At 41.0% G+C, this 27,429-nt stretch overlaps 1 protein-coding gene across 2 annotated transcripts in view; it reads right to left on the bottom strand.

The window, feature by feature from the left end:
• Positions 1–682: 682 nt before the first annotated feature.
• The window catches only part of LOC105236535 (beta-galactosidase-1-like protein 2), a 58,977-nt gene continuing 32,230 nt past the window's right edge, over positions 683–27,429 (bottom strand). For both annotated transcript variants that reach the window (XM_011221882.3, XM_034666118.1), the window contains 12 exons: positions 16,470–16,554; positions 15,759–15,896; positions 14,922–15,002; positions 14,273–14,379; positions 6,311–6,457; positions 4,474–4,545; positions 3,896–3,983; positions 3,121–3,208; positions 2,648–2,759; positions 1,799–1,915; positions 1,628–1,691; positions 683–932 (listed from right to left, as the gene is read on the bottom strand). In XM_011221882.3, coding sequence (XP_011220184.2) covers positions 925–932; positions 1,628–1,691; positions 1,799–1,915; positions 2,648–2,759; positions 3,121–3,208; positions 3,896–3,983; positions 4,474–4,545; positions 6,311–6,457; positions 14,273–14,379; positions 14,922–15,002; positions 15,759–15,896; positions 16,470–16,554 — 1,107 coding nt within the window. In that variant the 3' untranslated portion in view covers positions 683–924. The remainder of the gene's footprint in view (positions 933–1,627; positions 1,692–1,798; positions 1,916–2,647; positions 2,760–3,120; positions 3,209–3,895; positions 3,984–4,473; positions 4,546–6,310; positions 6,458–14,272; positions 14,380–14,921; positions 15,003–15,758; positions 15,897–16,469; positions 16,555–27,429) is intronic.

Below are 27,429 nucleotides of genomic sequence, written 5' to 3'. Positions count from 1 at the left end.
GCCTCAAATCTGGCTGTGATTCCTTTTGGTCTTGGCTTGGAAGTCTCAACAGCCCTCGATGCAGTGCCAACTCACCTTCATGGTGACCCACTCTCCTGAGCTTCCCAGAAGCCTGTCAGCAGTCCCCAGGGCCCATTTTTACCATGCTGAAATTTGCAGCAGCTTTAGAAAGTGAAGCTCCCCAGATCTGCCCTCTACCTGCCCAGGCAGCGGATATATCTGCCACACTTAAACGGCTCCCTGTGCTCTCACTGTGGCTCAGGCGTGCAGCACCCAGAGGACTGGGGGTGCAACATGGACTCAAGAAGAGCGGCCTGTCAGGTACCAAAGCTGGGAGTCAGGAGGTGGGTAAAGAATAATAAGGTGGTAAGGAGGCACCAGACCAAGCAGTTGGTTGTCATGAGTCTTAGAGAAGCAGGACTTTCCCCTGACTATGGAAAAGCCAGTGGTATGGTATGAAACAGGCACGGAAGGGTGGAAGGAAATACCTTTTTTTTTTTTATAATACATTGAAAATACAAAGTATATGAAATGCATAAATGTTTATATTTTATTTGATTTCTTCAAAGGATCACTTTTGCTTCAGATTTACATTTGTGGGGTCAAGTATTCTGAGCATCTCATTTTTTCAGCATTTTATTTGGTGGCCCAACAGCCCTTATTATAGCAATATGACAAAGGGTATGCACGAAGTAGGCCTATTTTGTTATGCACGTCAGAAACAGGTTAGCTAACCTATGCCAAAACAGGAATGCACTGGCAAATTAGGAAGTGGATGGTAAACCCAAAGCAGGGGTTGGGTAAGTGGAGAAGCCATGGTAGTTCTGGCAACCGAGGCGTCAGGATGGGTAGGTTACTCATAGCCCCACTGCTGAAGCGACTCATCTCAATCAATTTCCTATATTATGTCACAACACTCAAGATTCAATATCCTGGAAAAGAAAGTCTGATCAGTCTATTGTACATCACAGGCCCACCCCCCTGGCAGGGAAGGACAAGTTGCAGGTGGGAAGAAAGGGCAGCGTGATTATCAGTCCCACCAAGACTCTAACGAAGGGAGCAAGGGTGATTCTCCAAAAGGATATCTGGATCCTGCTACCAACATAAGGATCAAGGAGGCTGGGCGCACGGACACCACTCATCCACCGTGGGCAGGCACAGAGAGCCTGCAACCTTCTCACCTGTGGTGACTGGGCCATGCAGTCCCTTGCTTTGGCAACCCGAGAAACGGTACTAGGAAAAATGCCTTGGAATGATCAAACATGGCAGCACAAGAGAGAGCAGTAGGAAGCATATTTCAGAAAAGGCAAGAAGAGGAAAATGTTGGGACCTTGGTTTACAATGAGGGAGGGATCCAGAGAGCACAGTGGAAATGTCTGGAAGAAAGGGAAGCCCAAGGAATTGGGTTAAGGCTGTTAGAGGAGTTAGTCAAGTCATTCGGAAATGGGAGGTGAGGAGTAGAGCTGTGCCAGGTATAAGAGAAAACCTGGCTATCATACAAAGGCAGCGAGGAAGTGCTCAGATTCCTGGGAGATAGTACATTCTGCCTTCTTTATCTCTAGCTCAGCTAGAAAGACCCAGAAGGATTGTCTCAGATGCTGCAAATTTACCCTCCAGAATACCATACCTAGATGAGACATGTTTGTGAAGTGGATCTCCAGGCCAGATTTAAATTCCTCAAACACAATGATCTATGGAGAAGAAGGAGATGGGTGGCCATGAGATTCAAGTTCTGACTCTGCAAGGCAAAGGCCAAATGAAGTGGGCTGGGATGAGGGAGGTATAAGGGCCAGCTTACCTCATTTGATCCAGGACGAAGCCAGGGTCCTGGAAGGTAGAGGGTCTCCTGGGGACCTACATTCCAGTAGCGTCCCAGATTTTGTCCATTGATGAATATTACACCTTTTGTCCAGCCCTGAAAAAGATCAGAATGAAGGATTCAAGACCCAAGTTCAAGATGTAATAACACTAGGGTGAAGACACACGCACACGCACACACACCCCATAAACGCACCTGATCATAGTCATAGACACACCTACATGGAGTGAATTGCCACACATGGCCTTAACGGAAGGTCACCTGGACAGATCTATGCTATTGGCCCTGGCCTGGAGTTGGCTCAACACCCAGGCCTCAAGGAGGAAGGTATCAATTTCTAACTCATCTGTCCCAAATCAGGGAAGGGTATTTCCATGGGCCATCAGGCATTCACCAAAACACCCTGGGCCCAAAACATAGTTTTAGTTGTAGAATTTGGGGATGGCTGTACACGTGCATTAAAATCTCAACATCCCCACCACAGATCGGAAGTGTGTTCTAAAGGGGTTGAGGACCTCAATGTCGTAGATTATGTCTGGGGACACGTGGATCGCACTCACTCAACTCTCCATGCAGTAGGTGCTACAGCTGCCCCCACTAGAACATACTACTTATGTCTCCGTGCATTTGTTAAGCTTCCACCCACACCCTTGTCAACACCAGGGAAGGGGCAGACTACAGAGAGCTGTGGAGTGGCTGATGTCCCTGATGTCCCAGGGAGCTTACATTTCCTTTCACAGGACAAGGCCCATGCACCAAGGAGCGTTTTCTCAAATATCCTTTTAAGATGGGGGCAGGGGGTAAAGGCAGGGGAGAAATATCACTAACCTCCATTTTTATGAAGGTGTCTCTGGGGTCATTACCCATTCTCAGGATACCAAGGAAGAAGGCAGGGCCCTGATGTTTGAATAAGGCTGGTTTCCAGATGTTAGGAAGGTCCCTAAGAGGGAGTCAAACACCAATGGAAAGGTCATGCCCTTCTTTGTGTGTCAGTTGTGACTTTTGAGGTAAGTCTCCTTTTTGCCCAAGCCTGGCATCCCTCTTATAACACCGACACATGCCCCTAAGGGGCATGACGCAGAAAAAAAAACAAATCAGCAGACCAGGAGTTGGGTGAATGAGGGGATGGTCACTCCTGTGCCCCAGACAACTATGAAAGTGGGGGTCCTTTCCTTCAACGCTGCGGATCTCCCCTCTCTGAAAACTAAGGAGGTTAGCCTGGATGGTCTCTGAGCTTCTTTCCATCTCTAAATCGGAACCATCTTTGATCAATCCCCTTGAGTCAATGGTCTGGCACCCACCTTTTTAGAAATTTAGTTTTCATATCCAGGCTGTAGATTTTAAATTCTCTTAAAGGAGAATTGTTCAGATAGATATCCCCAATTAAACCTGTAAAGGGAACATGAAGAAGGCAAGCAGGGATGTGAACACAGAGAGGTAAACAGGCTGTGGCCAGGGCTCCCCCGAGGGAGGATGCTTTCCTGTCCTTAACAGATGGAAGGTTTCTGCAAAATCTTACCTAAATTCTTCCTTCTGTTATACTTGTACACGTCTTAGAGTGTGCCTGTATCTCCCACATTAACAGTGCAAAAGTCACTGCGCTTCCTGCCAGGTCGGGCCAGAGCAGCAGTTCAGACTACCTTTAACTCCCAGGTAGGTCAAAGCACTTGGAGCAGGGGAAGGAAGGTGTGTGTGACTCTGTGCCCAGGAGCCCGGGGGTGGGGGTGGGGGCAAGACACAGGCATTGAGCTCCAGAGAAGGAAAAATAAAAGTTCCCAGGGAGGGATTCTAACCCTCTTTTTCTACAGCTTTTTTCAAAACCCACCTGGAGGAGGAAAGGCAGTGCTCTGGCTTGGTCATTAGAGAACACACTTGAGAGAAGGCACCATCATCCTTTCCCACGAAAGCAAGACTTTATCATAGTTTCTATACATGGCTATCTCGCTGGCCAAGATATCCTGCAGTCTACCAAACCATACACCTGGCCATGACTGTCCTCAGCCTAGGATAAGAGTGACAGGGATTTGGTGCCTCAAGATCTCAAACTTCTCCACCCTTGGGAGGAAGGAGACCTACCTTTTCTCTCCTTATTGATGTCCTTCCCATAGGCAAGGCGGCCTTGATTCTCCACCAGGATCCTCAGTGTTTTGTAAACATTGTAGACCTGTCCAAGACAGATGAGCCAGAGAGGGTACCACTCAGGGAACTTTTCTGTAGACGTCTTCAGTCTCCTCTGAAACTAAGCAGGGTGACTGACAGACAGCGGGCCTCAGAAGCCTGCAGACATCCAGCTCTGGGTCAAGTGAACCCTTGGGCTCCTGCTCTTTCTCCTCACCCCACCCTCACCCCCACCCCCATACTAGGCCTTTCAGAAAACAGTCACTCAAACATTTCACAAGAAATTATCGAGGCAGGTGACAAACCTGGAGTTTTTTGAGCAGCAAATATCCAACATGTTGAAGTTCTGCTCACCCAAAGCATATACACCTATACTTTATAGAAACACATACAGCTCTCCCGCATCCCTGTTGGGTTCTTATGCAAGGAACATTCCAAAGAACGGTGGAGGAGAAAATAAGCTATCACAGTGCCAGGCCACACTTACAGTCAAGCCTGGGTGCTGAAGTATTGTCCATCAACACTGGATTACATACCGTTTTCCTGGGAATAGTCAGCTGATGAGTGAAATGGTCCAGGACCCCTAAAAATTCCTCATCCAAAAACACCTGCCAAAGAAAGAGGAGAGCACCATAAGGTCCTCATAAGGAAAGGGATAAAACGGTTGTTGGGAAAGCAAAGCAAAGGCAAGTTCTAGGGGAATGATTAACTCTGTCTCCTAGAATATTACAAGCTGACTGTGAGTCCACGAAAATACAACATATTCAAAGCAGTACAGTCATGAGATGTATGAGGCAACGCCCGGAGAAGGATGTCCCGATACCAAATCTGGGCCTGGCTGTACTATAGGGCAAGGAGGGAAAGAATAAAATGTAAAAGACCTGCAGGGAATGAGGGGAAAAGGAAGGTAGAGAATGAATGGATATTGTGAAAGAAGTGATGGCCACAGGGAAGATGGGGCTCCAGGTGCAGGAGGCATCCGCCTGCCTTGCCTGCATGGGTTTGCTCCCATAATGGATCCAGTTATTAATACTATACAATACACAGAATTCATATTTAAAGCTATTTAGAGTCTAATTACAAGGCTTATATACTCTATAACCATTTGTTGAACACCTACTGAATGACTTGGGTCAGGGGTCCCCAAGCTTAAAACATAACCCCAGCCACTGAGGAACTCGGAGAGTGACACTGAGAAATTATTAGGGTACTCCACAAGAGCTAACACGGAACTGTGACCAGAATACCACGGAAGCACAGGGAAGGGAGTGACAGGTTCTGATCCAAGGCCAAGTCCAGGCTATTTGGTGAACATGATGAAAATCGATGGAAGACTGTAGACAGGGGAAGTGGCACGCTGAGAATTCTACCTTGGGAAGGAAACTGGTGGCACTATGAGGGAGGGATTTATCAAGGAGGAGGGGAAAGGTGAGCTACCTAAAAAGGAAGATCGGTTATGAGGCTCTAGCAGTGGTAGAGGCAAGATACAAAGGCACGTCTAAGGCCACGGCGGCATGGAGTTTGAGAGAAGACCCACTGAGTAATAGCGCAGCAAGCATGAGCCAGCTGAGAACGAGGTGTAAAGAGAGAATGAGGGGAGCGGCATCTTCAGGTGGGGAGGCTGCAAGTCCATGAACCGATACAAGGAGCACAGGATGATGTTTATTTAGGAAGCCACTGAATTTGGTTTTGGACATGATGAGTGTGAGAAGCCAGAGGAACACACACCTATGGGAAGAAAAATGTTCAGCAAACAAGGAATCTGGGTCTGCAGCTCAGGATAAGGAGGGGAGGGCTGGAGTCCCTGTCAGGAGTGCCTGAAACTTTGGGAGCAGATGACACAGAGAGCACAGAGAGGGCTCTTAGGAGGAGAATTTCACCAAGACCTGTGGACACTTCACTTGGAGTGAGATGATGAAGCCTTTACCCTCGGCTCTGCTGCTTTCTCATCAAATATCCTCTGAAAGTCATTTAACTTCTCTGAGGTTTTCTCATTTGTAATAAACATCTTAGATGACTGTTTTGAGAATTAAATGAGAGCAGTGCATTGTCGTGTGCTGTGTAAATGTAGGGATTGCTGTGTAGAAAGAACAGGGACTTCTGAAGTTCCTCCCAGGTCTCCTTTAAGGAACTCCATCCACTCCCATAAGGGTTCAATGAATACCCCCATCCCTGGGAACTACTACAAACCCTGGACCTTCGACAACCGGAGCTTACATATCAAACATTTCACTGAAGGGACAAAGGTTAAGAGACAGTGATGATTTTTTGAAGGTAAAAAAGATTTGACTATCATTTAGTCAGTCACCTCAGCAACACCACTGGGTTTTACTAGCAGAGAAGTGCCACTGGGACCCGTCCACTGTCCCTTACCTGACCTCGGTCTTGAAGATGACCCTTTGTGGTAAGGAGGCCACTGTAGGTGATCATGGTCTCATAAAGTACGTATCCAGAGGACTGACCATTCCCCTGGTTCACAGACAGATTCTCCATGCAGATCGGTTTGACAGAGCTGATGGGCTGTGGCAGCAACAGGAACAAAAACCAGGCTGAATGTTCAGGTTGGAGAGACAAATTTCAGAAATCCACACCCAAAGCCCACTCCTCCAAAGGAATTGCCCTGAGAGTCTTGAGGACAGGAGTATAAAAAAGGAATGTATAATGATAATCATGCTTAAATGCCCTTTTTAGTTTTCCAAACCAACTTCATATTTCTCTGCATGTGCTAGGCAGTACTGTATTCTTAATTTTCAGATGGAAAAGCTGAAATCAAGGAAAGGGAATATCTGGTAACTTGCTCATCAATTTATAATACAGACTAGACTAGACTCCTGATTTCAGGAACTCCATGCCAGGTGTGCCAGATTCTGTCTATCCTTGGTCTTCTCTTCCTGTTCCTTCATACAGTAAGAGAAATCATCCTAAGCCATGGTCTGACTGTGACTATTCATGAGTCTGCCTATCTAACACTGACTCTAAATATCTGTTTCACTAATCCTTCTTCACCCCCATTATCTAAGCTCAACTTCAGTAGATTTTTATTCATTTTCAGTGTTCTAGCATGGTCCCACTCTATTCCATCCCCCATACAGCTACCAAAGAAATTCTGTCGAGGCAAAGCTGGTCACCTGATTCCCAAGCCATGCTTTAAAATAGCTTCCCACAACTTTCAGGGAAATGTTCAAATTTCTTAGCATAAAAACATGGCCTGGGTTGCCTGGATGGCTCAGTCGAGTAAGCATATGCCTTTGGTTCAGGTCATGGTCCCAAGGTCGTGGGATCGAGCCCTGCATCTGGCTTCCTGCTCAGCAGGGAGCCTGCTTTGCCCTATGCCCTCCCCCCACCCATGTTTTACTCCCCCCTCCCCCACCCTGGCTCTCAAATAAATAAGTAAAATCTTTAAGGCGCGCGCACACACACACACACACACGACCTTTTAGACTGCCTTGGAGAAATACATGATTCCAAGTCTGTGGAGCCACATAGCCTGAAACATTCTGGAGGGCAAAGAAGATATCAAAAGCTACAGGACTCATGTCCAGAGGACGAGAGGACACAGGGGCCAACTTAAAGGAGATGGGACAATTTGAATATCAAAAGGAATGACTCCACTGGGGCTGAAACATGTTAATTGTGTTAAAAAAAAAGTGTGAGTTTTCAGGAAGATCTTGGGGAGATGGTGTCAGAAAAGGATTCAGACCTCAACTCCTCCTACAGACACATCAAGGCTACAACTGCACGTTGTGCACCTCACTCTGAAAATGACGTGAAGACTGGCAAAACTGACATTCCACAGCAAGGGACATCAAGAGAGGCCACATTGAGAGGGGTGAAAGGTGCAAGACGCAATGGAATCAAGCCCCCGGCATAGAAACTCAAAAACAGAAAGAGGATTCCAGGCATAGAGGTCATCTCTGAGGAGTGAGGGGATCAAGCCCTAAAGCAGACACCCCTGGTCCTAGAGACCTGTACCAGGAAGAAGTCTGGCTTTGAAAATCAGCCTAACTGCAGGAGAATTAAAGGTCTATAGGAAACCAAGTGTCTACCCTTATAGAGCCAGAATGCTGTATCACATGTGCCTGAGGAGCAGGGATCTGTACGAGTTTTCTCCTGGAATGGAAGTGCTGGGAGGAGCCATTTTTCTTGCTCTCCTATAGCCTAGCTAGCCTGATTCTTGTGGAGCCATTTCTAACATTATCCATCTACGTTGCTAGCACCGCTTGGCCCACCCTGGCATTCTCCTATGGACCGGCTCTGGCAGGCACCCTTCCAAAGCAGGTCCCACACTACAGCCAGAGTCCAGAGACCAGAGTTCCCCCAGAGTGACAACTGCCCCCCATATCTTCTGGGCAGCCCTGGCTGACACCAGTGCCCCTCCAAAGCAACTCCTGCACTGGGGAGGAGAGAGCCAATTAATCTACAGCAAAAAGGGACAAGAATATACAATGGGGAAGAGTCTCTTCAATAAACAGTGTTGAGGAAACTCAACAGCTACATGGAAAAGAATGAAACTGGACCACTTTCTTATACCCCACGTGAAAATAAACTCAAACTGTGTTGATTAAATACCTAAATGTAGGACGTGAAACTATAACACTCCTAAAAGAAAACAGAGGCTGTAAACCCTTGGACATCAGCCTTAGCAATATTTCTCTGGATCTGTCTCCCCAGGCAAGGGAAGCAAAAGGAAAAATAAACAATCGGGACTATAGCAAACTAAAAAGCTTCTATATAGGAAACCCTCAACAAAATGAGAAGAAAACATACTGGCTGGGAGAAGATATTTGCAAATGATAAATCTGACAAGGGGTTAATATCCAAAATATATAAAGAACCTGTAAAATCATCATCAAAACCAAATAATTCAATGTAAAAATGGGCAGAGGATCTAAATAGACATTTTTCCAAAGAAGAAATACAGATGGCCAACACACACATGAAAAGATGCTAAACGTCATTAATCACCAGTGACGTGCAAATGAAAACCACAATGAGATGTTACCTCACAGCAGTCAGAACGGCTAACATCAAAAAGCTAAGAAATAGCAAGTGTTGGTGAGGATGCGGTGGAAAAGGAAGCCTCGTGCACTGTTGGTGGGAATGTAATTTGGTGAAGCCGGTGTGGAAAGCAGTATGGAGTTTCCTCAAAAAATTAAAAATAGAAATACCATATGACCCAAAAATTCCACCATTGGGTATTTACCCAAAAGAAATAAAATAAAAACACTACTTTGAGAAGATATATGTGCCCCTAAGTAACATTATTTATAATAGTTAAGATATGGAAGCAATATGTGTTCACTGATAGATGAATGACTAAAGAATTTGTGGTGTGTGTGTGTGTGTATCATGATATTATGTGTGGTATATATATATAATGGAATATTATTCAGCCATAAAAAGAATAAAATCTTGTCATTCATGACAACATGGATGGACCTAGAGAGTATTGTGCTAAGTGAAATAAGTCAATCAAAGAAAGACAAATACCATGTGATTTCACTTTTATATGGAATCTGAAAAACAAAGCAAACAAACAGAGACAGACTCATAAATACAGAGAACAAACTGGTGGTTGCCAGATGGCAGGGGGTGGAAGGGCTGAGGAAAAGAGGTGAAGAGCATTAAGAGGTACAAAATTCCAAGTATATAATAAATAAGTCACAGGGATAAAAAGTACTGCACAGGGAATATAGGCAGCAATACTGTAATAACTTCGTATGGTAACAGACAATAACTATACTTATTGTGCTGAGCATTTTGTAATGCATATAATTTTCCAATCAGTATCTTGTACACCTGAAACTTATATAATATTATATGTCAACTATACTTCAATTGAAAATAAAACTTTTTGAAATCATGAGTTTATAATCAAATAAAGACAACAGCAAAACAACTCATTGGCCACCTTTGGAGGATATCCAGGAATAAATTCATTACCTGATAAAAGAAAATCTTGATATTTTGTCCTAACTTTTCTTTACAAACTGTACATTAAGGTGACAAGACAATAGTAAAGGAAAGTTCTTCTGCATAGAAGAATTCAAGTGTATAAATGAGCAAGGAATGACTGAATAAGAATGATACTATTTTGAGGGGCGCCTGGGTGGCACAGCGGTTGAGCGTCTGCCTTCGGCTCAGGGCGTGATCCCGGCGTTATGGGATCGACCCACATCAGGCTCTTCAGCTATGAGCCTGCTTCTTCCTCTCCCACTCCCCCTGCTTGTGTTCCCTCTCTCACTGGCTGTCTCTATCTCTGTCAAATAAATAAATAAAATCTTAAAAAAAAAAAAGAATGATACTATTTTGAAAGCCTTAATGAAATATTGGATATAGGTAATAATTGTCAATGACTGCTAAAACCATTAGGTAAAAAGGCTAATGGGAAAATTGATAATGGATAGACTGGGCTAACTACTTCTGAACCCATTGATCAATTATGAAAACAGAAATGACCAGCCATTATGTGCCTGAGATATAATGCATAAAAAATATAGCAGCACCACCTATGAAATATATTGCAAACAATTTTTTTTAAAAAGCACCAACTTAAATCTCATCAAGCCAAAGATATGTTCTCAGATACGTGGGATCTAATTAGCAAAACCCAGGATGTAGGGGATTTGACTGTACAAATAATTCTGCTTCTTCAACAAAGAAATGTAAAAAGAAAGGGAAAAAATCTTGAGATTAAAAGAGATTTAAGAGGCATATCAACTAAATGCAATGTGTGACTAAGCTCATTTGGATCCTGATATTAACGAATCAGTGTTAAAAAAGTTATGAGATAGTTGAGAAAATCTGAACACTGGAGATTTTATGATTTTCAGCAGGGGTGTGCTACATACAGTCTGTACCAGCTCACAAGCGCCAACCATGCACATCTCTACCCAACCCTGTTATTTTACCTCTGTATTCAGTGTCGTCATGCCAGAGGCTTGGAATTAGCCACAGTGGGAGTATTTATACCACAGGAATTGGCAAACACTACTAATCAGAGTTTTTTCTTCTAGAGAGCCCGTTACTAAATATTTCCCAGGAAATTGCTGACTAAAGGATTATTATTATTATTACTACTATTATCACCATCAAGGACAATAATGATTTTGTAGTTGTGTTTTTAAAAGTTCTTATTTTTTCAGATACATATTAAACTATTTATAGATAAAATTACATGATGTCTTGGATCTGCTTTAAAATAATCTTAAAAAGAGTAGAGGAAGAGAAGGTATGGGTATAAATGAAACAGTATTAGCCATATATTAATAAAATTGAGGCTGCATGTTGAACACATAGGGGTTCACTACTTTTCTCTGTGTCATTTGTTCATGTCTTCAAAATTCCATAAGAAAACATTTAAAGCCACAGAGGGCCCCCGACATGTGGTGCCTGGTCCCTTACTTGGCACTCCCCCACAAACACTTTTCATTGCAGTCCTGTTTGCAGTTCCCTAAACATGCATTTCCTTCCATGTCTTTACAAATGGTTTCCACTATGCCTCAAATTCCTTTCCCTCCCCCATTCTACCCCACTGTTCATCTCATTAAGCTCCTCTTCATCCACTGGATCTCAAAATTACCTCAACTGGGATATAATATTGGATCCTGTGACTGTCCAGCATGCTGAGTGTATCTCTAAATAATAACACATCAGCTAGCACTTGCATGTGTCAGGTTCAAATACTAGAGGCTTAATCCACACCACAATCCTATGAGGTAAATGCAATTATTAGCCTCATTTTCCAGATAAGGAAACTTACAATGAGGTTAAATGACCATCCCAAGGTAAATGCTGGAGCAAAGATTCAAACCCAGTCTTGACTCCAGAACTTATGCTCTCTTAGCACAACACTATGTTCCCTTAACAGTGCTGTGCTGCCTTCATTCCTTTACCATAGGACCTACAACCCCTTTATCTTTACTCACCTCTCCTCCCCATTAGACTGGAAGTTTCTCCAAAACAATACCTTGATAATACAGTTCCCCAAATATTAATGTTAACTAAGTATTGTGTGAATAACTACACAGGTTTTCCTCTATACCAATGGTTTTCAAACTATGTTCCTTCACACCCTAGAGGTAAGTCAGAACTGGCACATCGGCCATCCTAATATGTGCTACCCTAAAGAAAGGATGACTGATCCTTAGGATGCAAGTATAAAGCCTCAGAACGACCACTCCTGATTAACCAGTGCGTGCTTTATGTACCGAACATTTGAAGTGAGTTTGAAGAAAGAGTCCCTCTACTAAACCAAAGGTTTAAAAATCATTGCCCTAGATCTAGTCAGCGTGCCCTTATTCTAACCATCTTCAGGAGGCAGGGGATTTCTTCTTGGCTACGCTATTGAAAGGAGATTTTTCCAGTATCCTGGAATGTTTACACTGTTTCTTTACATTTAAATTTTTTAAATATTTCTGAATTCTTCTTCTAGGTCTCTTATTTTGAATTGTAAAACCTTTGGAATGGTAGAAGATATTTGCAAATGTCTTGTCAGATAAAGGGCTAGTATCCAAAATCTATAAAGAACTTACCAAACTCAACAACCCAAAAAAACAAATAATCCAGTCAAGAAATGGGCAGAGGACATGAACAGACATTTCTTCAAAGAAGACATACAAATGGTTAAAAGACACATGAAAAAATGCTCCACATCACTTGGCATCAGGGAATTACAGATCAAAACCACAATGAGATACCACCTCACACCAGTCAGAATGGCTAAAATTAACAAATCAGGAAACAGATATTGGCAAGGATGTAGAGAAAGGGGAGCCCTCTTACACTGTTGGTGGGAATGCAAACTGATGCAGCCACTATGGGGCACATGTGCCCTAATATTTATAGCAGTAACGTCCACAAGACCCAAACTATGGAAAGAGCCCAGATGTCCATCAACAGATGAATGGATAAAGAAGAGGTGGTATACACTCACACACACACACACACACACACGCATGCACGCACACGCAGGAATATTACTCAGCCATCAAAAGAATGAAATCTTGCCATTTGCAATGACGTGGATGGAACTAGAGAGTATTGTGCTAAGTGAAATAAGTTAGTCAGAGAAAGACAAGTACCATATGATTTTACTCATGTGGAATTTAAGAAACAAAACAGATGAACATAGGGGAAGGGAAGGAAAAATAAGATGAAAATTGAGAGAGGGGCAAATCATAAGAGATGTTGAACTCTAGGAAACAAACTGAGGGTTACTGGAGGGGAGAGGAGTGAGAGGGATGGGATAATTGGGTGATGAGCATTAAGGAGAACACTTGATATAATGAGCACTGGGTATTATTTGCAACTGATGAATCACTAAATTATACCTCTGTAACGAACAACAAAAACAACAACAAACCCAAAAACAAAAAACAAAACAAAACAAAAAACCTGAAAGTAATCACTAGTTAGCTCTGAATAAAGTAAATGCTGCTTCGAAAACAGAGAAATTAAAGAAAATACAGTTCATTCACCAAAAGAAGGAAGCATTGTATAAACCTTGATTAAAATGTTGAAACATAATGAAGCATGGAACACTACATCAAATACTAAGGATGGGGGACACCTGGGTGGCTCAGTCGTTAAGCATCTGCCTTCAGCTCAGGGTGTGATCCTGGAGTTCTGGGATCAAGCCCCACGTCAGGCTCTTCTGCTGGGAGCCTGCTTCTTTCTCTCCCACTCCTCCTGCTTGTGTTCCCTCTCTCACTGGCTGTCTCTCTCTCTGTCAAATGAATAAATAAAATCTGTGGGGTGCCTGGGTGGCACAGCGGTTAAACATCTGCCTTCGGGTCAGGGCATGATCCTGGCATTATGGGATCGAGCCCCACATCAGGCTCCTCCACTATGAGCCTGCTTCTTCCTCTCCCACTCCCCCTGCTTGTGTTCCCTCTTTCGCTGGCTGTCTCTATCTCTGTCAAATAAATAAATAAAATCTTAAAAAAAAAAAAAAACTAAGGATGTACTGTATGGTGACTAACATAACAAAAAATTATAAATAAATAAATAAATAAATAATAAATAAAATGTTGAAACAATGTTTAAGTCAGATATAACTCTGGATCATTAATAGAGTAATTTCTCTGTTGAAAGATAAACCTCAGATTGTACCCAGAACCAAATTCCAACTATGTGCTACCTTTAAAAGTTACACCTAAAATAAATGACACTAAAACAAACAAACAAAAAAAAAATTAGGAGAAGGAATTAAAACAACTAAGAATTGCTTTTGGCTTCCCAGTAACTTACCCCCTATTCTTTGAGCTAAGCCTTTCCCTTCTTTCTCTTCTGTCCAAAGGCTATCCCATGCTTTTACACCCAGGAAATGCTTACCTCCTCCAAGTAGGATATGACATCCCACAGTGGTATGTAGTATGCTGTTACCACTGACTTATATACAGCCATAGGTATAGAAGCTGGGTGGGGAGGTTTGGGAATCCCTGCAAGGAAAACAGAGTAGATTGGGCCATTCCAAGATCCTCCTCCAACCCCATTTAAGGGAACCACCCAAAACCACCAAGAATGAAGGGCCCAGTCAGTCACAGGACATGCTTTCCTAATGCCAGGAAGAATCATAAGGTAGGCAATAACTTAGTGGGGTTCCTCTCATATCTATAGGCTCTGAGGCAGGATGGCCTGCTGTCTGGGAAAAGGAGGCGGCACATCAATCCCACTGTTGGACCAGTAGTTCTCAACCCTGGCAGCTCATCAGAATCTCCTAAAGTCCAATGGGAAAATACATATGGTCAGATTCTGCCCCTTCCTCCCCATTGCAACCAAGACATTCTTTTCTAACAGCTCTGGGATGGACCTGGCACCTCTGGCTTTTACAAATTCTGCAGAGGATTCTGATGCCCAGCCAAGACTAAGCAACATGGCCCTAGCTGCTGGGAACCTAGAGGGTGGGCCCTGTATTTTGTGCATATTTGAATCCCCAGTGCCTAGCTGAGTTATTATTCAGATTGAGATTGTTGCTAGGTACCCAAAGAAGAGCTAAAAAACTCCTGATATGTGAGGTACTCCGTTGTATGTTCTCCGTTCTCTTTCAACAGTGCCCCGTAGTCTGAAAAACATAAGAAATTTGTCACTTTCCCCAAGAAATCTCCAACTTCAGCAAAGGAAGGCATGAGAGCTTAGTACTGATCAAAAGGATCCTTAATACAGAAGCTTTGGAAGGAAAAATTTTTGGCATTAGATAAGAAAAGACCACACTCAATTAGTCCAAACCAGGAGACATCTGCCATACTTTGCAGGGCCTTCAACTGAAGGCAAGTAACACCAGTCCCTGTATATCTAATAAGTCCTGGCTGAGAGCCCAAGGCTACTCCAATCCAGTGGTTTCTACTTTCTATTCAATTTCTAATTAAATTCCTCCCTCCCTTCCTTCCTCCCTCCCTCCCCCACCTCTCTTTCTCCCTTTTTTTCTCTCTTCTTTCTTTCACCCTTGACTTTTCACCTGGTCTCTCAGTGGAGTTATAGACTTGGGGAAGACCCATTAACCAATGCCCTGGTGTTATCAAGAGATCAAAGTAACTGGTTTTACAGTGACCTTCTAAGAATAAGGGTCTACACAGTGGAAAGGTAAGATTAAGCTACCAAGGCCTCTGCATGCAAAGTCCCAGACAGCCTAGATTCTAGTGGTGGATAAATTCTAGTACTGTCAAGAGTTATACATCAAACCTTCAACTCCCAACATTTGTTAAAGGCAAAACAGATTAACAATCCCAGAGATTGTTCCCAGAGACCCACCCTAGGAAGCTCCAGGCTCAAATGGTGGGGAGGCCTAGGTTGGAGACAGCTGTGGGGGACAAGTACTTGCCATAGCTTGTGACCATAGGGAGGTAATGGTCCAAAGACGCAGATCCACCCATGAAGCCAAAGTTGGTGCCACCATGGAACATGTAGAAGTTGAGGGAGAAACTCATGTTGAACATTTCATGCACATCTCTCATTAACACTGCACAGAGGTAGGAAGAAAAGGAGAAATGGGGGAAAAATAAAAGTTTGAGAAAATTAATAGCCCTTTGTGGGATGTTCAAACTGCATGCATTAAACATTTGTTTATGCATCTTAGTCTTTGGTAAATAGATGTCCAGCTCAGTGTTTCTGGAGCACTTAGTAACTTTTCAGTAATTTCTTAGTAACGTCTTTAGTAACCTAAAATCATGGTACCAGGAACATTTACCTTCAAACCTCATTTTAATGATCTTTATCAACTCTCCTGGAAGGATGTGGCAGATAGTCTGGGACCAGAGAACACTTCTTTCACCCAACACACTTTCATTGAATTGTCCCATCTGTTAGAACAACTCACTCTAATTACTTTAATAGCCTCAATAAAATATAATCAGAGTGGAAACGTTGCTAAAATTTCAATTTCAATTACAATCACCTCTGGGGTGTCCTTTTAGCTTTGTCCCCTAAATCCAGTACTCTAAGTACTCTAACTGGCAGGAAAAAAAAAAAAAAAACCAGGCCAGTGCCATCTCTGTCATCTATTCTCCTGAGAAAGGATGTAAGAAGTACTCACAGTGTGAATCCACAGAATGGGGGGCAGTGCCCCATCCATCCAAAGAGCTTGCTGTATACACCATCATCAGTATGGGGCTACGGCCCTGAGAAAAAAATGAAGTGTCAATTTAGTAAAGTTCGGTACAGTTTAGAAGCCTTGCATTGTTCAGGAGAGAACTGTGAGGTCCAGTTCTCACAAACCCCCCTTATGATTCAGAGGATCCCCTCACTGTTCACAAACTCTGAGCTCTACTCTCCATTCTCAGATCATCTCAGATCATTCTCAGAACAAGATCTGGTCTTGTTATTCCTCTTGGAGTTTCAATGGACTTCTCCCTCAGGCTTTGGTGAAATCAACTGTCATCGCCACATTTTCCTTTCTGGAACAATAGAATCTCTTCATTCCCTTCAGTGACCAGATTAGAGGTCCAGTAAAGAAGCGCCTGGCCCAGGGGAAGCACTAAAAATATTCAACAAATGAATGCGAAAAATGCTGAATCCCATTAAATAAGAATTCCTGAATTCCAGAATCATGTTTTGTTTTTATTCAAATATAATTAAGTGTTCTATTAGTTTCAGGTGTACAATAATGATCGACAATTCCACACATTTCTCGCTGCTCATCCTGTATGCTTAATTCCCTTCACCTATTTCACCCATCCTCCCCAGTCACCTCCCCTCCGGCAACTATGGGTTAAACAAACCTGTATTTAAGAGTCTGTTGTCTCTTTTTTTTGTTTGTTCATTTGTTTTGTTCCTTAAATTCCACATGAGTGATATCATATGGTATTTGTCTTTCTCTAATTTTACTTAGCATTATACCCCCTAGATCTATCCATGTTGTTGTAAATGGCAAGATATGTATACACATATAGACACATACACACCATGGAATATTACATATATATATAAAACAATCACATTTATATATATATACACATTACTGAAGTACATATACATTCTATATATACATATAAAACAATCACATTTTATCTATTCATCCATTATCACACACTTAGGCTGTTTCCACACCTTCGCTATTGTGAATAATGCCTCTATGAACATAGGAGTACAGATATCACTTCAGGATAATTATTTCATTTCCTTTACATATATGCCCAGAAATAAGACTTCTAGATCATATGGCAGTTCTATTTTTAATTTCTTTATGAACCTCTATACTGTTTTCCATAGTGGTTGTACCAGTTTACATCTCTACCAACAGTATACGAGGGTTTTCTTTTCTCCACATCCTGCCAGCATTTGTTACCTCCTGACATCCTAACAGGAGTGCGGGGATATCTTATTGTGGTTTTGATTTGCCTTTCCCTGATGATTAGGGATACTGAGCAGCTTTTCATCTACCTGTTGGACATCTATAGGTCTTCTTTAGAAAAATGCACATGGAGGCCCTTTGCCCATTTTTCAGTTGGGTTACTTGGGGTTTCTTATTTTGCTATGGAGTTGTACAAGATTTTATAGATTTTGGATATTAACCTGTTATCAGATATGTAGTTTGCAAATATTTTCCCCCATTTCCATAGGTTGCCTTTTTATTTTATTGCTGGTTTCCTTTGCTGTGCAGAAACTTTTTAGTCTGATATAGTCCCAGTTGTTTATTTCTGCTTTTGGTGTCAAATGCAAAACACTATTACCAAGATAAATATCCAGAAACTTATGCCTATGCTTTCCTCTGGGAGTTTTGTGGCTTCGATCTTATGTTCAAGTCTCTAATCCATTTTGGGTTGATTTTTGTGTATGACATAAGATAGAAGTTAGTTTCATTATTTTGCATGTGGATATATATGGCTGTATGTTTCCAGGAATTTATCTATTTCTTCTAGGTGGTCTAATTTCTTGGCATATAATTATTCATACTAGTAGAAACTATGATCCTTTATATTTCTGTGGTATCATTTGTAATTCTACTCCTTCACTTAAAACTTTTTTTTTTACCGAGTCTGATCTCTTTTTTCTTAGTATAGTTCAATACTTGTCAATTTCATCTTTTTTTAAAAAAACTTGGTTTCATTGATCTTTTCTGTTGTCTTTCTAGTCTCTATTTATTTCTGCTCTGATCTTTGTTATTGCCTTCTTTCTACAAACTTTGAGCTTAGTTTGCCCTTTATCTAGTTCCTTAAGGTAAACAGTTATGTTGTTGATTTGAGATCTTTTCTTTCTTAATGTTTGCATTTATCACTATAAACTCCCCTCTTAGAACTGCTTTTGCTGCATAAGTTTGAGATGTTGTGTTTCCATTTTCATTTGCCTCAAGATCTTTTTAAATTTCTTTTTTCATTTATTTGACCAATTGGTTGTTCAGAAGCATGTTGTTTAATCTCCATATATTTGTGAATTTTCCAGTTTTTTCCTTGTAATTGATTTCTAGTTTCATACCATTGTGGTCGGAAAATACGATATCAATCTTCTTAAATTTATTAAGACATGTTGTGTGGCCTAACATATGGTCTATTCTGGAGAATGTTCCATGTGTACTTGAGAAGCATGTGCGTTCTGCTGTTGATGGGCACTTCTGTATATATTCTGTAGGTCCATCTGGTCTAACGTATACTTTAAGTCCCATGCTCGCTTATTTAGTATCTATCTAGATGATCTGTCCGTTGTTGGAACTGAGGTATGTAAGACCCCTGCTATCATTGTTCTGCTGTCTATTTCTCTGTTCAGATCTATTACTATTTGCTTTATATATTTAGGGTATATAAATAAATCCCTAAATATATATTTAGGGTATATAAATTTGCTTTATATATTTAAATATATAAATAAATAATATTTATATATTTAATATTTACAATTGTTATATTCTTTTGATGAATTGATCCCTTTGTCATCATATAAAGACTTTCTATGACTGTTGGTACAGAGTTTGTCTTGGTCTATTTTGTCTGCTATAAGTATAGCTACCCCTTGATTTATTTTACTTGTTTTGGCTTTTGTTTGCATGGAATAGCTTTTTCTATCCCTTCAATTTCAGTCTGTGTGTGAGGTCTCTTGTAGCCAACAGATGATTGGATCTTTTTTAATCTATTCAACCACTCTGTGTCTTTTGATTAGAGGATTTAGTCCAATTTAAATTGAAAGTAATTATTGATAGGTATTATGTTAATGCCTTTGTTTGTTTTATAATTCCTTTGTTCCTCTCTTGATCCCTTCCTTTGTAGTTTGATGATTCTTTTACACTGGTATGCTTTGATTCTTTTCTCTTTATTTTTTGTATATCTACTACAGGATTCTGTTTTGTGGTTACCATGAGGCTTACATAAAAAAAATCTCATATTGATAGCAGTCTATTCTATTAATAACAGGTTAACTTTAAACATATACTCTACATTTTTAAACCTCTCCTTATCTTTTATATTTTTGATGTCACAATTTACCTCTTTTTACTACTGTATCATTAAAAAATTATTGTAGTTAATTATTTTTAATACTTTTGTCTTATAACCTTCATACTAAAGTTAAAAGTGATTTACCCATGACATTATTCTCTAAATTTAACTATACATTTACCTTCACTAGTGAGTTTTATACTTTTATATGTCTTCCTGCTACAAATAAGCTTTTTCTGTCACTAATTAACTTACTGTTTCTTTCAGCTTAAATAACTCCTTTTAACATTTTTTTGTGAGGCTAGTCTGTTGTGATGAACTCCTTTAGCTTTATCCGTCTGGTAAGCTCCACTGCTCCTTCGATTCTGAAGGACACCTTCACTGGGTAGGGTATTCTGGGTTGGTGGTTTTTTTCTTTCAGCACTTTGAATATATCACCCCATTTCCTTCTGGCCTACAAGATTTCTGCTAATAATCTGTGATAGCCATAGATGGGGGCAGAGTTAAGATGGCAGAGTAGCAGAGGGACCCTGAACTTGCCTTGCCCTTCAAATACAGTTAGATTAACATTCAATTATTTTGAACAACTAGGAAGATGATCTAAGGATTAAGGAAAAAATTTGCACAGTTGGAGGGAGAGAATGTGGCAGAAGCAAGGTTTGGAACCATGAATTGGGGGAGAGGAAAGCCGCATAGCCATGAAAGGAGGGGAACCCGTTTCATGGAGCAAAGTCAGGAAGAGAGAAAGTGGGAAAGAACCCAGCAGGTAGGGACTACACAATAAGCCTTGGTGAGCAGATCTCCTAGGTCGCACAGTGAGAGATGACACCCCTTCCCCAAGGGCATTTGGAAGAGCATTTTTTGTCTCTCCAAGGACAAAAGGCCAGCCAGGAGCCATTGAGCCATGCTCAAAAGCAGGGTCAGAGGTGCTTGCAGAGGGCAGAAAGCCTCTTAACTTTTTGCTGTGAGTCACAATAGGTTTAAACCTCTGTGTGGCTGCTTTTCTTCAACAGAACTAAGCAGAAAGCAGAGACAGGAGCAGATTGCAGATAACCTGGCCACCGTTCATTGCTGTCTGCCACAACAGATTCAAGGCTCTGCAATGGCTTCCCTGGGACAGAGAGGAGTAGGGGACTGAGCCAAGTGCAGATGGCCAATAACCTGGCTCCAGTTTTTTGCTGAGCATTACAATAAATTCTAGCCTCTGCGCACATACTGTGCAACGGCTTTTCAGGGATAGGATGGTGCTGTGCATATCCTGAGCTTCTCCTCCAAGGGACGGGAGTGAGCCCACAACTTACCAAGCCCTTTAAAACTTGGAGTCTTGAATCCCAGCCACCGACTGGAGATAAAATCCAGGAGATCTATGGCTCCGGACACGCTGATGGCCCAGGCACAGACAGGTTAAAGACAAGGAACTGATGAAAACCCAGGACACATAAGATTCTTTGCTTTTCTGACGGGGCTTCCTGAACAGTGGTAGCTGTGAGTTCCACTCCCCAGGGACAAGACAGCAGGGTGACCCCATAGTCTTACTCCTCCACCCCTCTCTCCCACCACCAGCACAGTCAGACTTCAGAAAGAAACACAGCACCTCCAGTGGAGGCTGGAGTCCCCTACACTCAACCCTGCTCCCTCTGTACCTGGCAGGAACATCTTTACAAGGGCAAAAATTCACTCCAAAAAAAAAAGAACAGGAGGTAATACTCACTGCCAGGGATTTAATCAATATGGAGATAAGTAAAATGTCTGACCTACAAATTATAACAACAATTATAAAGATACTAGCTGGGCTTGAAAGAAGCATAGAAGACACTAGAGAATCCCTTACTGTAGAAATAAAAGAACTAAAATCTAACCAAGCTGAAATTAAAAATGCTATTACCAAGATGCAGTCACAGATGGAGGCGTTAGCAGTGAGGATAAATGAGGCGGAAGAGAGAGTCAGTGATACAGAAGACAAAACGATGGAAAATAAGGAAGCTGAAAAGAAGAGAAAAAGACAACTACTGGATCATGAAGGGAGCCTTCGAGAACTCAGTCATGCCATAAAACAAAATAATATCCTGATAATAGGGGTCCCAGAAGATGAAGAGCAGGAGAAAGGGACAGAGGTTTATTTGAACAAATTATAGCTGAAAACTTCCCTAATCTGGTGAAGGAAACAGGCATTCAAGTCCAGGAAGCACAGAGACCCCCTACCTTAAAATCAATAAAAATAGGTCAACACATTGACATATTATAGTGAAACCTGATAATTTCAAAGCTAAAGCAAGAATCTTGAAAGCAGGGGCGCCTGGGTGGCACAGTGGTTAAATGTCTGCCTTCGGCTCAAGGCATGATCCCAGCGTTCTGGGATCAAGCCCCACATCAGGCTCCTCCGCTAGGAGCCTGCTTCTTCCTCTCCCACTCCCCCTGCTTGTGTTCCCTCTCTTGCTGGCCTGTCTCTGTCAAATAAATAAATAAAATCTAAAAAAAAAAAAAAAAGAATCTTGAAAGCAGCTCAGGGCAAGAGGTCCTTAAACTACAAGGGTAGAAACACAGGGCTGGCAGCAGACCTGTCCACAGAGGCCTGGCAGTCCAGAAAGGACTGGCATGATATATTCAACATGCCAAATGGGAAAAATATGCATCCAAGAATACTCCATTCAGAAAAATTGTCATTCAGAATAGAAGGAGAGAGAAAGAGTTTCCAGGACAAACAAAAACTAAAGCAATTCATGGACACGAAACCAGGCCTATAAGAAGTATTAAAGGGGATCCTTTCAATGAAGAGAGGGCCCAAAAGTAACAAAGATCAGAAAGGGACAGAGACAATCTACAGGAATAGTGACTTTACAGGTAATATAATGACACTAAATTCATATCTTTCAATAATTACTCTGAATGTAAATGGACTAAATGCTCCAATCAAAAGACATAGGGTATCAGAATGGATAAAGAAAAAAAAAAAGGACCCACAGATATGCTGTTTACAAGAGACTCTTTTAGACCCAGACACCTCCAGATGGAAAGTAAGGGGGTGGAGAACCATTTAACATGCCAAAGGACATCAAAAGAAAACTGAAGTAGCCATTCTTATATCAGAAAAACTAGATTTTAAGCCAAAGACTGTACTAAGAGATGAAGAAGGACACTACATAATAACAAAAGGGTCTGTCCAACAAGATCTAACAACTGTAAATATTAATGCCCCCAGCTTGGGAGTACCCAAATATATAAACCAATTAATAATAAAATTAAAGAAACACATTGATAATAATGCAATAATAGTAGGAGACTTTAACACTCCACTCATAGCAATGGAAAGATCAGCTAAGCAGAAGATCAAGGAAATAAGGGCTTTGAAAGACACACTGGACCAGATGGACTTCACAGATATATTCAGAGCATTTCATTCTAAAACACCAGAATATACATTCTTCTTGAGGGCATATGGAACATTCTCCAGACAGATCACATACTGGGGCACAAATCAGGTCTCAACTGGTACAAAAAGATTGGGATTATTTCATGCATATTTTTAGAACACAAAATTTTAAAACTTGAAGCCACCTACAAGAAAACATTTGGAAGGACCACAAATACATGGACGTTAAAGAGCATTCTATGAAAGAATGAATGGTTCAACTAGGAAATTAAAGAGTAATTTAAAAAATACATGGGAGGAGGGGCGCCTGGGTGGCTAAGTTGTTAAGCGTCTGCCTTTGGCTCAGGGCATGATCCCTGGGTCCTGAGATCGAGCTCCACATCAGACTCCCTGCTCAGTGGGAGCCTGCTTCTCCCTCTCCCTCTGCCTGCTGCTCCCCCTGCTTGCGCTCTTTCTCTCTGTCAAATAAATAAATAAAATATTTAAAAATAAATAAATAAATAAATAAATAATAAAATGACATAAAATAAATACATGGGAGCAAATGAAAATGAAAGCACAACAGTTCAGAACCTTTGGGATGCAGCAAAGGTGGTCCTAGGAGGGAGGTATATAGCAATACAAGCCTTTCTCAAGAAGTAAGAAAGTCTCAAATACACAACCTAACCTTACACCTAAAGGAGCTGGAAAAAGAACAACAAATAAAGCCTAAATCCAGGAGAAGAGGAGAAATAATAAAGATTAGAGCAAAAATCAAAGTATGGAAATAAAAAAAAAAAACAGAGTAGAACAGAACAATGAAACTAAGAACTGATTCTTTGAAAGAATTAATAAAATCAATAAACCTTTGATTTAGCAAAAAGAAAAGAGAAAAGACCCAAATAAATATAACCATGAATGAAAGGGAAGAGATCTCAACCAATACCACAGAAATACAAATGATGATTATAAGGGAATATTATGAACAATTATATGTCAAGAAATTAGGCAATCTGGAAGAAATGGATAAATTCCTAGAAACATATAAGCTACCAAAACCGAAACAGGAAGAAATAGAAAACATGAAAAGACCAATAACCAGCAAAGAAATTGAATCAGTAATCAAAAATCTCCCAAAAAACAAGAATCCAGGGGGCCAAATGGCCTCCCAGCAGAATTCTACCAAACATTTAAAGAATTAATACCTATTCTTCTAAATCTATTTCAAAAAATAGAAATGGAAAGAAATCTTCTAAACTCGTTCCATGAAGCCAGAATTACCTTGATGCCAAAACCAGACAAAGACTCCATTAAAAGGAGAATTATAGACCTATCACTGATGAACATGGATTAAAAAAATTCTCACCAAGTTACTCACTAATAGGATCCAACAGTACATTCAAAGGATTATTCACCACGACCAAGTGGAATTTACTCCTGGGCTGCAAGGGTGGTTGAAGATCTGCAAATCAATCAGTGTAATACAGCACATTAATAAAAGAAAGGATGAGAATCTAATGATCCTTACAACAGATGCAGAAAAAGCATTTGACAAAATACAGCATCCTACAGTGTAGGGATATAAGGAACATACCTCAATATCATAAAAGCCGTATACGAAAAACCCACAGTGAGTATCACCCTCAATAGGAAAAAACTGAGAGCTTTTCCCCTAAGGTCAGGAACACAAGGATGTCCACTCTCACCACTGTTGTTCAACATAATATTGAAAGGCCTAACTTCAGCAATCAGACAGCAAAAAGAAATAAACTGCATCCAAATCAGCAAAGAGTAAGTAAAACTCTCACTCTTCACAAACAACATGATACTCTATGTAGAAAGCTCAAAAGGCTCTACCAAAAAATTGCTGGAACTGATACAGGAATTCAGCAAAGTGGCAGGATATAAAATCAATGCACAGAAGTCGGTTGCATTTCCATACACTAACAATGAGGCAGAAGAAAGAAAAATCAAGGAATCGATCCCATTTACAATTGCACCAAAACCCATAAGATACCTAGGAATAAACCTAACCAAAGATGTAAAGGATCTATGGTCTGAAAACTACAGAACACTTATGAAAGAAATTGAGGAAGACACAAGGAAATGGAAAAACATTCTATGCTCATGGGTTGAAAGAACAAATATTGTTAAAATGTCTATGCTACCCAAAGCAGTTACACATTCAATAAATTCCTATCAAAATACCATCAGCTTTTTTCACAGAGCTGAAACAAACAATCCTGAAATTTCTACAGAACCAGAAAAGACCCTGAATACCCAAAGGAATGTTGAAAAAGAAAACCAAAGCTGGAAGCATCAAAATTCTGGACTTCAAACTGTATTACAAAACTGTAATCATCAAAACAGTATGGCACTGGCATAAAAACAGATACATAGCTCAATAGAACAGAACAGAGAACTCAGAAATGGAGCCTCAACTAATCTTCGACAGTGTAGGAAAGAATATCCCATGGAAAAAAGACAAGTCTCTTCCAAAGATGGTGTTGGGAATACTGGACAGTGACATGCAGGAGAATGAAACTGGACCACTTTCTTAGACCATTCACAAAAATAAACTCAAAATGGATGAAAGACCTAAATGTGATATAGGAATCCATCAAAATCCTAGAGAAGAACACAGGCAGCAACCTCTTTGACCTTGGCCACAGCAACTTCTTGCTAGACACATCTCCAAAGGCAAGCTAAACAGAAGCAAAAATGAACTATTGGGATCTCAACAAGATTAAAAGCTTTTGCACAGCAAAGGAAACAGTTGCCAAAACCAAAAGACAACCTACAGAATGGGAGAAGATATTTGCAAATATCTTATCAGATAAAAGGCTAGTATCCACAATCTATAAAGAATTTACCAAACTCAACACCCAAAAAAACCCAAAAAATCTGGTCAAGAAATGGACAGAAGACATGAACAGACATTTCTTCAAAGAAGACATAAAAATGACCAACAGACACATGAAAAAATGCCCAAAATCACTTGTCGTCAGGAAAATACAAATCAATACCATAATGAGATACCACCTCACACTGGTCAGAATGGCTAAAATTAACACGTCAGGAAACAACAGATGTTGGTGAGGATGTGGAGAAAGGGGAACCCTCTTACACTGTTGGTGGGAATGCAAACTGGTGCAGCCACTCGAAAACAGTAATGCAGGGTCCTCAAAAAGTTAAAAATAGAGCTACCCTATGACCCAGTAATTCCCCTACCAGGTATTTATCCAAAGGATCCAACCATAGTGATTCGAAGGGGCACTTACACCCCAATGTTTATAGCAGCAATGTTCACAATAACCAAAATATGGAAAGAGCCCAGAAGTCCATCAACTGACAACACAGAAAAACAGATAAAGATGTGCTATATACACATATATACATAATGGAATATTACTCGGCCATCAAAAAGAATGAAATCTGGGGCGCCTGGGTGGCTCAGTCTTTAAGCGTCTGCCTTTGGCTCAGGGCATGATCCCAGGGTCCTGGGGATCGAGCCCCGCATCGGGCTCCCTGCTCTGCTGGGAGCCTGCTTCTTCCTCTCCCACTCCCCCTGCTTGTGTTGCCTCTCTCACTGGCTCTCTCTCTCTGTCAAATAAATAAAATAAAATCTTAAAAAAAAAAAGAATGAAATCTCACCATTTGCAGCAAAGTGGATGGAATTAGAGGGTATTATGCTAAGTGAAATAAGTCAGTCAGAGAAAAGCAGATATCATATGATTTCACTCATATACGAAACAAAACAAATGAACATGGGGAAGGGAAGGATAAATAAGAGAGGGAGGCAAACCATAAGAGACTTTTAAGTATAGGGAACAAACGAGGATTGCTAGATGGAAGGTGAGTGGGGGGATGGGGTAACTAAGTGATGGGCAATAAGGAGAGCATTTGAAGTAATGAGAACTGGGTATTGTATGCAACTGATGAATCACTGAATTCTACCTCTGAAACTAATAATACAGTATATGCTAATTAAATTGAATTAAAAAATTTTTTTTAAAAATCTGTGGTAGCCTTATGTGGGTTCCCTTATATGTAATAAGTTGCTTCTTTCTTGCTATTTTTTAAGATTTTCTCCTTGTCTTTACCTTTTGACAAATTAATATTGCTGTGTCCCAGTGTAAGTCTCTTTGGATTAATTTTATTTGGCACTCTCTGGGCTTCCTGGATCTGGATGTCTGTTTCATTCCTTAAGCTAGGTAAGTTTTCAGTCATTATTTCTTTGAATAAGCCTTATGCTCCTTTTTCTCTTCTCCTTCCAGGAT

This window comes from Ailuropoda melanoleuca, chromosome 8 (assembly GCF_002007445.2).
Source record: "Ailuropoda melanoleuca isolate Jingjing chromosome 8, ASM200744v2, whole genome shotgun sequence".
Taxonomy (NCBI): Eukaryota; Metazoa; Chordata; class Mammalia; order Carnivora; family Ursidae; genus Ailuropoda; species Ailuropoda melanoleuca.
Note: the sequence above shows the minus strand (reverse complement) of the source record. Positions and strands in the feature narration are given on the sequence as shown.